This window comes from Scyliorhinus canicula, chromosome 5, assembly GCF_902713615.1.
Source record: "Scyliorhinus canicula chromosome 5, sScyCan1.1, whole genome shotgun sequence".
Lineage (NCBI taxonomy): Eukaryota > Metazoa > Chordata > Chondrichthyes > Carcharhiniformes > Scyliorhinidae > Scyliorhinus > Scyliorhinus canicula.
This window is the reverse complement of record NC_052150.1, coordinates 137,438,209-137,453,080: the sequence shown is the minus strand read 5'-3', so window position 1 is coordinate 137,453,080 and position 14,872 is coordinate 137,438,209. Positions and strand designations below refer to the sequence as shown.

At 44.1% G+C, this 14,872-nt stretch overlaps 2 protein-coding genes across 2 annotated transcripts in view; both read right to left on the bottom strand.

The window, feature by feature from the left end:
• LOC119965687 (polycystic kidney disease protein 1-like 1) overlaps positions 1-6,745 on the bottom strand; it is a 289,484-nt gene extending 282,739 nt beyond the window's left edge. The window contains exons 1-3 of the mRNA XM_038796448.1: positions 6,540-6,745; positions 1,244-1,468; positions 141-260 (exon numbers count right to left, since the gene is read on the bottom strand). Coding sequence (XP_038652376.1) covers positions 141-260; positions 1,244-1,388 — 265 coding nt within the window. The 5' untranslated portion in view covers positions 1,389-1,468; positions 6,540-6,745. The remainder of the gene's footprint in view (positions 1-140; positions 261-1,243; positions 1,469-6,539) is intronic.
• Positions 6,746-10,369: 3,624 nt separating this feature from the next.
• Positions 10,370-14,872, bottom strand: part of LOC119965686 — a 130,593-nt gene continuing 126,090 nt past the window's right edge. The window contains exon 13 of the mRNA XM_038796447.1: positions 10,370-10,930. Coding sequence (XP_038652375.1) covers positions 10,370-10,930 — 561 coding nt within the window. The remainder of the gene's footprint in view (positions 10,931-14,872) is intronic.

Below are 14,872 nucleotides of genomic sequence, written 5' to 3'. Positions count from 1 at the left end.
AGTCCAGATGCAAAAAGGAGGATGTTAAGTCAGTGCATCAATCAGCTGGCTTAACCCGTCCTTTCCCAGAGTCATTATATGCTCTCCTTAAACATGTCCTATTCAACTCATATATATGAGACAATAGAAGTTTTTCATACGCTGCATTCTGTAAAGTACTGCTACATTGACGTAGGTCGAGACCAGCCCCACTTTATTCCGTGCATTTACTGTGACATTGTAAATTCCAGCCGACAAAAATTTGTGCTTAATTATAGGACCTGAAACACAGAATTGAGTTCCAAACATCAATTACACAAAAAGTACAACATTTTGGTAGGAATAACAGCAAACGGGATTATTATTTAAACAATAAAATATTAAAGCATGCTGCTGTGCAGAGAGACCAGGGTGTGCTAGTGCATGAGTCACAGAAAGTTGGTTTACAGGTGCAACAGGTGATTAAGAAGGCAAATGGAATTTTGTCCTTCATTGCTAGAGGGATGGAGTTTAAGACTAGGGAGGTTATGCTGCAATTGTATAAGGTGTTAGTGAGGCCACACCTGGAGTATTGTGTTCAGTTTTGGTCTCCTTACTTGAGAAAGAACATACTGGCACTGGAGGGTGTGCAGAGGAGATTCACTAGGTTAATCCCAGAGCTGAAGGGGTTGGATTACGAGGAGAGGTTGAATAGACTGGGACTGTACTCGTTGGAATTTAGAAGGATGAGGGGGGATCTTATAGAAACATATAAAATTATGAAGGGAATAGATAGGATAGATGTGGGCAGGTTGTTTCCACTGGTGGGTGAAAGCAGAACTAGGGGGCATAGCCTCAAAATAAGGGGAAGTAGATTTAGGACTGGGTTCAGGAGGAACTTCTTCACCCAAAGGGTTGTGAATCTATGGAATTCTTTGCCCAGTGAAGCAGTTGAGGCTCCTTCATTAAATATTTTTAAGGTAAAGATAGATAGTTTTTTGAAGAATAAAGGGATTAAGGGTTATGGTGTTCGGGCCGGAAAGTGGAGCTTTGTCCACAAAAGATCAGCCATGATCTCATTGAATGGTGGAGCAGGCTCGAGGGGCCAGATGGCCTACTCCTGCTCCTAGTTCTTATGTTCTTATGTTCTAAAAGTGCTCTTTAAACATTTAGTGTTTTTGAGTGCATTGAAGCCCTATTCTGTTTTGTCCAGATATGGATAGCAGAAATCAAGTGTCTTTAAGAGATATAAAGCCTTTTGCCAGTCCAATGCTTACTTATTTACCTTCATCTACATAGGAAGTCTGATCACCCATATTCCAGCAGTACGTTACATCAGTTCCTTTACTCAGTAACGCGCTGAAGAGAATTACTTCATTTTTGTGAATCACACTAGAATTCATGATCAGCAACAGGCCTTCCGGTACCATTTGCACATAATAAGCACCAAGCTCATTGGTAGCATTGTAGAACTCATTGAAACTTGAGACGATGATGTAGAACACACCCTCTGCCAAAGGAAGTTTCAAATATAGGTGACAAGATCATCAACAAAATATAGGAAGGTATTTACAAATATATTATTGAGCTGGAAACAGATTACTAAAAACTTATTGAAATAACCCCAATTGCAAAGGAATCTTTTCAAAGAATATGGCGCATCAATTATCCCATCCCCTGTTTCCCTTGCTTCTCCAACCTCAAAAGTCCTTGAATATGTTGTCACCTCCCAAATCCCAGCACACCTTTACTGCAATTCACATCATTCCTACGGCTCCATTTTCGAAATACACCAATCAGGTCTTTTGTCTTTGCCACATCACTGCAATAGCTCACGAGTCAGAGGTGCAGAGACATAGGGCTGGATAGGGGGCCAACAGTGGGGCTGGATAGGGGCTGGCCTCGATCCAGTCCCACTGCTCCACGCTCTTCCACTACTGTATAAATCTGACCGTTTGCCGTTCTCTGTCGCTTTGACAAAAAGTCATCCAGACTTGAAACGTTCGCTCCCTTTTCCCTGTCGCACCTGCTGAGATTGTCCAGTATTTTATGTTTTTGTTTCAGATTCCAGCATCCGCAGTAATTTGCTTTTATTTCCTTATTTTTATACTCCTCTCCCTTTGAAATAAATGCCAATATTCAATTTGCCTTCCCAATTACTCGCTAAACTTGCATGCTAGCTTTTTATGATTTATACACAAGAATACCCAAAACCCTTCTGCAGTCTTTCTCCATTTAAATAATATTCAGCTCCTTTATTGCTCCGACCAAAGTGCATAACTTCACATTTTCCTACATTATATTCCATCTGCTAAGTTTTTACCCACTCATTTAATCTACCTCTGTGGACTCTTTTGTCTCATCCACAGCATTTCCCTTTCCTCCTATTTTTACATCACCTGCAAATTTGGCAATAGTACATTCACCTCCCTTGTCCATGTCATAAATATATTGTAAATAATTGTGGCCCCTGCATTGACCCCTGTAATACTCCACTAGTTACAGATGTCATCCTGAAAACATCCCTCTTGTCTCTATCCATACTAATAGCCTACCGCCAACAACATAGGCTGTTATCTATTAAACAGCCTTTTGCCCCTTATTGAACACTTTTGGAATTATACATATATTACATCTACTGATTCCTCTATATTTATATTGCTCATTGACCAACTCAACTAATCATAGTACACTTGTCAGCCATTATTTCTCCTTCACAAAGCCATGCTGACTCTGCTTGATTATATTATGTATTTCTAAATGCTCTGCTATTATATCCTTTGTAATGGGGTGGCATAGTGACACAGTGGTTAGCATTGCTACTTCATAGGGACCTGGGTTCAATTCCGACCTCGGTGACTGTGAGGAGTTTGCACATTCATCCCGCGTCTGTGTAGGTTGTATGGGTGCAGCACATAGGAAAGCGATAGAGGCAAGGGCACAGACCTGTAGAAACATGTTCATCTGTTCAGAAACGGTCCAACCTGCCACTGTGCACTGTCAGAAAGGTGTGAGGGATGGGCTGCAGTTGCAGGTGGGCACAGGACAGGGCCTGCAGGTCAGCAACCGCATATCGCCCTGGAACTCGGTGCCGTCTTCCTCCCTCCTATCCCTCCAACCCCGTTCCCATCTTTGCCAACCCAAGGTCCGATGGAATGGCTAGATCGCATGCAGGGGACAGGAGAAAGAACTATCATGGGCAAGAGTCACACATTGTCAAATGTGGCAGAGATCATTGCAGAGCGAGTTGTCATTACCTTCCATCCCATGGACCAGACCTGCTGATACTGCCAACCCAGGGCCCGCAACCCATAGTGAGGCAGGTAGGAATCATGGAAGGGGGGTGCAAGTGTGTGGGATGGGAGGGCAGCAGTGGTGCAGGACGGTGGACATAGGATGGGGTGGTCGGTCAGTGGGACGGGGGAGGGCACAGGATGTTTGTACTGCCGTCAGCCAGGCCCCCTAGTCGGTGAACCTGTTGTCGATTGGAGCATCCTGCGCATGATGGCCCTGGCGCATATGTTGTGCTGCCTCCTGTGGCTGCCTGGACTGCATGCACTGCCTGTCCTGGCTCTACTCCACACCCTACTCGCCGGAGGAGGCCAGGCATTCACCCCCTCCTCCAATACATCACCCCTCTGCTGCGTGACGTTGTGGAGGAAGCAGCATGCCACCATGTGGGAGACCCTACTGAGGCTATATTGAAGGACTCTTCTGGAACAGTCCAGGCACCTGAACCGCATCTTCAGGACGCCGAAGCTCTGCTCGATCAAGGCCCTGGTCACGGCATGGGCATCGCTGTAGCGGGTCTTCACATAAGTCTTGGTCTCCACATAAGTCTTGGTCTCCGGATAGGCATCACCAGCCACGACCGCAGCGGATAACTGTTGTCACCCAAAGAGCCAATTCCTCAAACGAGGGAGCGCCTCAAATGTTTCGGGAACCGGCGAATGTGTCAGAATGAAGGCATTGCCTGGGTATCAGGCACAGACATGAATGATGGTCGCACACCAGCTGCATATTCATGGAGTGGTACCCTACTCAGTTCAAAGAAATTTGGCATGTCTGCATCGACTTTCACAAACTTCTACAGACGTGCAATAGAGAGCATCCTATCGGGCTGCATCACAGCCTGGTATGGCAACTGCTCAGTCCAAGATCGCAAGAAACTGCAGAGTGTGCTGAACTCAGCCCAACACATCTCACAAGCTTGCCAACCCCACATTGATTCTGGATACAGCTCCCGCTGACTCAGGAAGGCAGACAACATTATCAGAGACCCATCCCACCCAGGCATTGCCTTCTTCCAGACCCTTCCATCAGGCAGAAGGTACAGAAGTCTAAAGACCCGCACATCCAGACATCGGAACAGCTTCTTCCCCACAGCTACAAGACTCCTCAACGACTTCCCCTCCGACTGATCTGTTCCCTGTAAGAACACTATTCACAAGGCTCCATGCTGCTCTTGCTCATGTTTTGCTTTGTTTGCTTTGTTTGGCCCATTGTTCCGCACTGTAACCAATCACTGTTTTGTCGATGTACCCTGTTGATTATTCTTGTGTCAACTATGTACGTACTGTGTACATTCCTCGGCCGCAGAAAAATAGTTTTCACTGTACTTCAGTACATGTGACAATAAATCAAATCAAATCAAACTGTGAGGATCCCTCATGCGCTGATGCTCGTAGGAGGTCAGGTATCCCGCCAATCACCCCTTAGACATGGGGCATCCTGCCGAATCCTGCTGTCCAGGCAGCTGGGTGGGCTTGGTCCACGTCGGAACTGATATATTGTGCTGACTTGGCATACAGGGCCTCCATTATGGCATGGATGCACCTGTGGACCGAGGTCTGCGAGGTCCAAGACAGGTCCCCACTCGACGCCTGGAACGACACTACGTCGGAAAAGTTCAGGGCAACCATCACCTTGACGGCCACTGGGAAAGGTGTCCTTCCTCCAGACACCTGCGGTTACAGGTGCGCCATGATGCGGCAGATATGCTGTACGCTCTTCCCGTTCAGCCAGACTTCTGCGACACGCCCTTCAAGGACCGGCACTAGCGGTACACATGTGCCCTAATGCGGCACCTCCTTCCCACCTCTGCCTCGGCCTGTTGGGCAGCCAACTCTCCATCCTCACTGGCCGGCTCATGTTCCGCTGAGGCAAGCGTAGCCCCTGCTCGTACCGCCTCAGTGCATCCCCCAGGGCTGCGGTGGCAAGGTAGATGCTAACCATTCCTGGTTGGATTTTGAAATCCATTGTCTGCAGGAGGTGAAAGGCAGACATGTTGGCATGTTGCATACCCCCGTGCCCAATCAGGTCCAAGGGTCGAAACGGTGGCCCCGGCCTTCACTGCAGCCTCTGCCCCTGCACATCCCCCTCCCCTTACATTGTCCTCTCCCATCCCTACCCCCAGCCGTTCCCCTGGCATTCTGCCCTCTGCACTGCACTGTCTGGCCCCGGAACCCAACCAGCAGGGTTGCCAGTGGCTGGTGCTAACCTTGCCAGGGGTACAGTCTGCTGCCCCCGTCCAGCACACTCCTGTAGGCTCTACTGTGAGCGTCCCTCTTGGCTGGGCCACGCGAGGCCCCGCCGGCAGTGTGACGCCCTGTTGTTGGTGGGGGCACTCATATGGCAACCAGTGGCCATGGTGGGTGGTCAGTAGTGTGCGCAGCAAGCTGGCTGCCTTGCAGGCCAAGGCAATGGTGGTCCATGCCCGGACACCGCAGTTACAGTGGGGTCATCCCGTCGCATGCCCCGTCCCCTTGTCATGCCCCTGCCCCCACCCCTCCTCCCACCACCTGTTAATCACCCCAGCCCTGGCAAATCGCCCCTCCGCCTCACAGCTAACCCAGCCAGTGGCAGAACTGGCAACCCACGGTTGCGCCTCTAGGAACATGACCTACCTCCTCTCTCTCCCTCAACAGCCAAAGTGCCTGTTTCCCGATTTTAAATACCACAAGTGAACCTCACCGTAAGTAATTCCTCCTGGTGGAGGTGCAGCATCGCCGCTGACTCAGAGAATACCAGGGGGATGGGCCTTTTAATGATGTGTCAACAATGTTTACTGTACAACTTGCATGCCCACGCTAGCATGTGGCATAGAATGCTTTCACTCCGCTGTCGAGGCACTGGAGTACGATATTCCATTGGGCTCCCGGCGCCGGCCTCAATTTTCGGTTCACAAAGATTTTGATTTTTGCACGTACGTGGCATTGATATATTTTTCTCAACTCCTATTTGGTTTCCTTGACATACATAGTTGAGAAGATATCCTCCCGGCTTGGCTTCTGTCATCTGGGGTGTGTGAGGGACCAAACATGCTAACTCTCCTTTCAATGTTACTTTCCTTTATATGCTAAGTTACCGAGCAGATCTGAAACTTACCATTCAAAATACTGCAGAATTGAATACACTTCTTATCAATGCTTGGCAGACTGTGCCACCAGAATACCATTGGACAGAGAATTGATTGCATCTGCAAAGTCTCATGTGGGTGTTTATCATCCGGGCAGGAAAAACAAATAATAATAGTTTCTGATGAGGGAGTCAAGGAAAAAAAAAAGAATCTGCACACCAACCTTTGGTAAACTTGTGTCGTCCAGAAGCAAATGTACCATCAAAGCTACTCTGTACGCCACTGACAATAAGTAGCGGTGAACCATCTCCAAAGTCAAACGAAAACTTCACTTCTTCAGAAAAGGTATGAACACTAAAGCCCAAGATTTGAGTGGCATAGCTACCATCTGGCTGCAGCAGAAGCTTTGCACTATTGGTATTAAAGGGGAATAACGTCTGTAAACCCACAATTGGAGTTCTTACTTTTACAATGTCTGGAAGCAATCGATTGAAAGGGCTGCTGTATAGTGGGCTGGAAATTATTACTTTTACATAGTAGTTGCCTCCTGCATGTGCTTGGTAGTTAATCGTGCTAATGAGATCATCCCTAAGAGAAAAAAAATCATTAGTACAAGGACCAACATTATCAGTGTATTCTGCAACAATTTTAATGAACTGAAGATGACAAAATATATTCCATTTTTCATTGAATGCCTTTTGTGATTTTTGCTTACCTTCCATATGTAATACAATTTCTGGATATACTGCTATGATTTAAGCTATTGAAAATGTTACAACCCCAGTTGGATGTCATAACTGGATGAGAACATCTCAGAATGGAGTCCTGGCTCAAGACTAGCTTTTATTGTTTTATATAAGATGTGGAGGAACAGAGTCAGAGCAACACTAATTAGTTTTAGCAACGAAAAAAAACATTTATTAAACATCATAAAATTGGATGATGATACAATACGCCAGTACTCCCCCCTTAGTTTATTAATTGCAGACAGATTACAGGGTTACCACGGATTAAAAAGTACATCTTAATCTACAATGTTCTCACTTGCTAAAGTCCCTTTTGAGCACACAATATGACTGTGAGGAAATACACTCTCCACTCTGAACCCCAAGTGAATGTTTGTGGATGGCTCCTTAAAATCCCCCAGATGATTGTCATGTGGGAGTTCCCAAACTTTGCTCCCAAAAAAACACACTTTAATATCCTCTGCCATAATTACCATTCCCTTAGCAGTTTACATTCCGAAATCCAAACCAGGTCTTCCAAATGACACTTTTAAACAAAGATTCCACTCCAATTTTATCTGCAAATCCAATCTAGGATTTTACAGCAATCCCTTTAGGAATTTTGTCTTAGCTGCTGTGCAAACTGCTCACAATTGTTTTAAATCTTGTTTCCCAGGCTGTATTAAAATTGCATCAAATGTGAATTTTGCTTTGAAGGCTGCTAGCCCACTTTAAATCTGGTTACAGCAATTGTCTCTTAAACTCAGAATACTCCATTCTTCCTTGAATTCTTCTGAACCATACCTTGGTCTTTTGGCACTTAACTCCAGACTTCTGAAGCACTTCTCTTGATTTCTCTAGTTTCCTTAACTAACTAATTTCTGAGATCTGTTTCGTTAACAATTACTCCATAGTATGGCTTTTCCTCCAGAAAAGTTGAGAGAGATGTTCCCTCTTCAGCCTTCTAAAACCAGCTGCTTCTAACAGATCTGTGACTGCTGCCTTCTCATTCTCACTACCCCTCTCCAACTGCAATCAAATTAGCCAAAATAAAACATAAAAGCTTCCCTACCAACTAGAACCCAGTTGCAAAACAATCACTGCTGGTTTATTTATTATTCATGCCGGAGCCCTTTCTAAGCACAATAGAAAAATAGTTGGAACGTAACCAACCCCCACTCATACAAAAACCTTTGTCCAGCATGAATAGGTTTTACCCTTCCAGGATCAGAAACATTAAATTAAACATGCTTAAAACCGTACCTTATTTCAAATGTTTACCAAGATAATATAAATCACTTTAAACTACCTTTGTTTTCCTAACAAAAACATATTTTTTGCCTGAGGGCTATTTGTGACACAAACTGTATTAGCTAACATCTATTTTTTAGTCAGAAGGGAAAGGGGGCAGAGAAAATGGCAGTCTAATTAAATGAGCCCAATTTCGGCACTTTAAATTCAATCCCCACTGACGAATACACAATACTATTCACTGAAGTTACTTAAAAGTCGTGTGTGCTGACCTGGGATATGGATCTTTTCAAGGACATAATGCAGGTCACCTTCAACACTCTGGAATTCTGGGTCAGGACCGAGCCAAACTAATTCATTGATTGCACTTCAGCAGCACTTCAGTAAAGACAAACTGAAAAGCTTTATAATGCTGAGCATGCAAGTTCAAACTATAAAGGCATGGCCATCAATTGATTAACAAATCAAAAGTGAAATGGAGGAAATTGACCATTTGAAATTTGTCAGAAATAAAAAGGTGTGGTGTTCACTGGGATGATTTAAAGTCATACCAAAGGAGTGATCAGAGATCTCTAATAAAAAGCGTAACTAAGGTAAAATGTAACAAGATTTTCTTTCAGTATCTTCATAGTAACAGGGCAGCCAGATAAAAGACAAGAACTATAAAAATGCAATGGAGTCTAAACAGATGAAGAGCATAAATAGTAGGCACTCTGAATTATTAATTACACCAAGTATCACAAGGAAAGAGATGAGCAACATGTCCTCTCCAAAAACCTAGACAAAAGTAATGACTTTGATGCAAACAAAATGAAAATCCAAGATAGGTTCAAAGATAGTACATCCTCAGGAATACATGGCACTTAGAATTCTAAGAAGAACAGGAAGATTTGTGAGGCATTGACACTCATCTAGACACAGGGCACCGGCCTGACAGTAATTGGAAAGTAAACCATGGTGCACGTAATCATATGACTGGCAAGCCAAACATAGTCAAGTATAGACAAGATCTTAATTTAACCCTATTTTAAATAATTTAACTAATTAATAAAAAAACCTTATCTGCACTGGTTAACAGTCTGGTGAAGAATAATCAACATAGATTCAGATGGACAAGATCCCTCCTAATCAATCTCAGAGGAAATGAAATCTCAGAACGCAAAGAACTCGCTACGTAAAAAGAATGATTTCCTCCCGTCAACTATCCATCACCTTAAACCATGTCATTTAGTGACATTCTACCATTGAAAACAGTTTATAGAATAGTTCATAGAACTCACAATGCAGAAGGAGGCCATTCGGCCCATCGAGTCTGCACTGGCTCTTGGAAAGAGCACCCTACCCAACCGCTCGTCTCCACCCTATCCCCATAACCCAATAACCCCACCCAACACTAAGGGCAATTTTGGGCACTAAGGGCAATTTATCATGGCCAATCCTCCTAACCTGCACATTTTTGGACTGTGGGAGCACCTGGAGGAAACCCATGCACATACGGAGAGAACGTGCAGACTCCACACAGACAATGACCCAAGCCGGGAATCGAACCTGGGAACCTGGAGCTGTGAAACAATTGTGCTAACCACTATGCTACCATGCTGCCCTTTATTCTCGTTATTTACTCTATCAAAACCATTAATGGTTATATCTACATCTGGGAACTCTGTACAGCGAATCATTGGCATGAACCATATACCATCACTTCATACTACTCTACATATTGATATTTTTCTGATACTTAAGGTGTGCTATTAGTCTTGCAAATTTGAAATCAGGATAATTTTCTTCAAAGAAGTTCAATAGATAAACACATAGGTATCAAGAGTGGTAAATAGCTTTTCACAAATTAGATGGTGGGGTAGGGGAGCAGTATCATGACTATGAGTTTTAAAAATGTAAGTCTTCTTATAAAAATGTTTAGGTTTCAAACGTATAATGATCACACTCGATTTGAATACTCAACCAGGAGGCCAGTTATAAATACCAGACGACCACTGTCTATTACATTCATCCCAAATAATTAAGCGCATTTATACAAATAGCACATATATTAAATATATATGATATCAGTTTATACTTACTCTTGAGTAAGAATAAATGGGTTAGAGTGAGGAACTGAAATGATCCACTGAAAGGTAACCTCTGTGCCAGTTTGTACTGATGCTGTTGCATTAATGTAGTCTTTGAACTTGATCACTCTTGGTGAACTCAAAATCAGTTTGAGACCTGTAATAGGCTCCTCAACAACAGCAATGGCTGCTGATGCAACAGTGCTGACATTGTTGTAAACAGTAGCATTCAAATGGTATTGACCAACAGCAGCATATGTATGAGAAAAAACAAAGTTCAAGCAGTGAAATGAAGCATCCAAGCAGCTGGTTTGGGAATCAAGATGTTGTGATTTGAAAAGGTTGTTTGTTCCATCTCCGTAATCTATTGCAATGATGTAGTCCTGTTTGGGTTTTATTTGAAGCACAATGCTACTGGCCTTGTTCAGAGCCACTCGAGCCACCGTAACAATAATACTCATTATAGGGTACTGAGCAACTGTGGTCATGCTGGCTCTGACATGGCTCACTTCATTCTGTGCCACAACCTCAATGTGGATTAAACCAGTCGAGTTTATCATCATAATCAACTGAAAGCAAAGAGTAGTAAAGACAATGAAAAAAAAAACTTTTTCTTTATCATATGATATAATTTTAACAAAGAAGACAAACCCAAAATAAGGAGCTGTCAGGTTTAAGGATAGACTGGTTCAACGAATAGTGGTGTAGGGGGAGCAATTCCAAATATAGAACTAAGGGTGGCAAGGTGGTTAGCACTGCTGTTTCACAGCGCCAGGGACTGGGGTTGGATTGCGGTCTTGCGTGACTGTCTGTGTGGAGTTTGTACGTTCTCCCTGCGTCTGCGTGGGTTTCCTCAGTCCAAAGATGTGCAGGTTAGGTGGATTAGCCATGATCAATGTGCGGTGTAATGGGTATAAGGTAGGGGAAGTGGGCCTAGGTGAGGTGCTCTTTTGGAGCATTGGTGCAGACTTGATGGGCCGAATGGCCTCCTTCTGCACTCTAGGGATTCTATAATTTGGCTGATGGCAATTTGCCCAAATCATTTTCAATCCTCCCTGTTGATAGAAGAACTCCAATGAATGAAAGCTTCCTCACACTCATGGAATGTTGAATATTGTAGGAATTCATCAAAACTAATTTGTTTTCTGCCAGTTAGGGAAGAGAATTTAAACTGATGGAGTAGGTCAATAAAGGGGAATCCTTGCATTGAAAAGTCTTGCATTTAACCTGATATAATCACTTCAGTACGAAAAAAATCTTTAAAATGATAATCATGAGAATTCTTCAATTAACACAGATAATTTCAACAATCAAAACACAGCAAACATTGTTTTTTTTAAATAAGGGGCAATTCAGTTTAATCAATCCTACCCTGCACATCCCTGGGTTGTGGGGGTGAGACCCATGCAGACACAGGGAGAATGTGCAAACTCCACGGGGACAGTAATCTGGGACCGGGATTGAACCCGGGTTCTCTGTACTGTGAGGCAGCAGTGCTAACAACTGCGCCAGTGTGCTGCCCCCAAGTATAGTTTAATAAACTGAAGTGCACCATTGATTATTGCCCCGACATAATGCAGTTTTTGCCTTGGATTTTACATCTTCATTTTCTACCCTCATGTTTGCCCTCTCTGATCTATTTGAGCCCTTCACCAATTGCAGTTGATCAGCTGATTTCCAACTCAACTCAAGTCTTTCTGAATTGATTACCAGGATGTGCACAGAGGGGATGTTGGAGGAGGGTGTGAAAAGGTGGGTGACAGTCACCTGGTTACCGTGGGAGTTTTCTGATAGCCCATTATGAGAAGTAATCTTGTCCATTTGATACCTATTAGGATGATAGGTCAAGAACTCAGTGATGTGGAGATCAATCCTACTGCACACTGGTCTGTCAAAACACCGTCACTGCAGTTTGTGCCTATGTTATATCATACCTGGTTTGGACCTGCAAGTGTATGGTTCATTATGCCATCTGAGAACAGCCAGAGAAAGATATAGTTTGATCCACTCCCAAGTTTTGCATTCCATTTTGCAACAGTAGGCTGTAGTAGACTTGAGGGAAGAAATGGAAATAAATTTATACCAAATTGATCAAAATTACAAGCAGAAACAATGTTGAAACAATGTTGAAAAGCTGTGCAGCTACTGTGGGTGTATCGAGACCACACAGACCGCAGCATTTCAAGAAGGTGTTCACCATCACTTTCTAAAGGGCAAATAAAGTTGTGCAATAAATGCTGGACTTGCCAACAATGCCCATATACTCTGTATAAACATTAAAAAGACTGGGCGAGCTCTCTGCTCTAATTTGAATAACGTTACGGTACCTCTGATGACACAGCACTCCCCAAGTACAAAACGTCAGCCGATATACTGAAATTTTAGGATAGGATTAACCTCATGTGTCTGAATATTTTGGATGTTAGGGTATTGCTTCCCACCATCTAACAAAGTAATAAAAAACGCTAAGGTAAATTACGAAAAAAACCTGGCACATGATATTTAAAAGGATAGCAAAAGTTTCTTCAGGTACATAAAAGGGAAGAGAGTTGCTGAGGTGAATGTTGACCCCTTAGAAGATGAAACCGTGAGTTAATAGTGGGGATTACAGAAATGGCACAGATGCTAAATCAATCCTTTGCCTCAGTTTTCACAATGGAAAACACTAGTAGCATTCCTGTAGGAACAGACAATTCAGTGGTAATAGAAAGGGTGGAACTTGGAACAATCCGTATCAATAGGGAAACAGTACTCAACAAACACTTGGGATTGAGGGCAGACAAATCCCCATTGTCTGATGGCCTACATCCTAGGGTGTTAAAGGAAGTGGCAGCAGAGATAGTGGATCGATTGGTTATGATATTCCAAAATTCCATGGACACGGGAAAGGTTCCAGTGAATTGGAAAAATGCTAACGTAACGCCCTTATTCAAAAAGGGAGGGAGGCAGAATGTGGGAAATTCCAGACCAGTTAGTTTAACATCTGTAGTTGGAAAATTGTTCGAATCAATTATCAAGGATGCTATATCAGGACATTTGGGAAGCCAAAGCGCTGTCCATCAGACACAGCACGGCTTTATGAAGGGCAAATCATGTTTGACTAATTTGCATGAGTTCTTCGAAGATCTAACAAGCAAAGTGGATAATGGGAATCCTGTAGATGTCGTATATCTAGACTTTCGGAAGGAGTTTGATCAGGTGCCACACAGAAGGTTGATTCACAAGATGAGGTCACATGGGATGAGGGGTAACTTATTAGCTTGGATAGAAGACTGGCTGATGGACAGGGGGCAGAGAGTCAGGATAAATGGGTCTGTTTCTGGATGGCAAGATGTAAGTACTGGAGTGCCACAGGTTTCGGTCGATTTGAGGAAAAAACAATTCTCCCACAGGGTTGTGAATCTGTGGAATTCACTACCCCAGACTGTGGTGGATGGAGGGACAGTGAGTAAATTTAAGGAGTTAGACAGATTTTGAATTGGTAATGGGTTGAAGGGTTATGGAGAACGGGCAGGACAAGGGAGTTGAGCCTAGGATGGGATCAGCCATGATCACATTCAGTGTGTTTGGCTCGGGAGGCTAAATTGCCTACTCCCGCTCTTAGGTCATATCTTCTAGGGAGGAGATTCTCTGGCTGATTTCATAATCTAGCTCTTGGTCTGTAACATTGTATGTACCAGATCAGGAACATATCAGCCATGATAGAATAGTGGGGAACATTTGATAGGCTGAATGGCCTAATTCTGCTCCTATATCTTATGAACTTATCCAAAGAGTCAGCAGGAGCATGGTAGCACGGTGGTTAGCACAGTTGTTTCACAACCACAGTCCCAGATTCAATTCATGGCTTGGATCACTGTCTGTGCGGAGTCTGCACGTTCTCCCCGTGTGTGCGTGGGTTTTCTCCGGGTGCTCCGGTTTCCTCCCATAGACCAAAGATGTGCAGATTAGCTGGATTGGCCATGATAAATTGCCCCTAGTGTCCAATAAGGTGAGGTGGGGTTACTGCGTTACGGGGATGGAGTGGAGGCATGGGAAGTGTGCTCTTTCCAAGGGCCGGTGCAGACACGATGGGACAAATGGCCTCCTTCTGCACTGTAAATTCGATGATTCTATGAACACTGACTGCAAGTGTCGAAAAGCCAAATGATACCTGAATGAATGTGAAGTGCCTGCTGGTGGGACACTCTGCCCTCACTCAGGAGAAAGTGTTACCTTAGGGAGCTGCCAGCCAATTAGATTGACCAGTAGCTTCCCAGTCCCTGCAGTGAACATGGTGCAGTGGACAGAAGAAAAAATGAAAGAGCGCACCTGAGCCTACGTCTGGGAACCAACAGCCCAATTTAGTTCAAGAGGTCCCAGGGTGGGGAGAGTATGGAAAATCTGGGGGGTGCAAAGAGGGTGACTGGGGTGTCAGGAGAAAGGCCAGGCAAAAAGAGAGGTCTGTAGACCATCAGACCTTAAGGGGAGGGACGGCACCCAACTTAGAAGGGGCTCTCCGGCCTGAGATG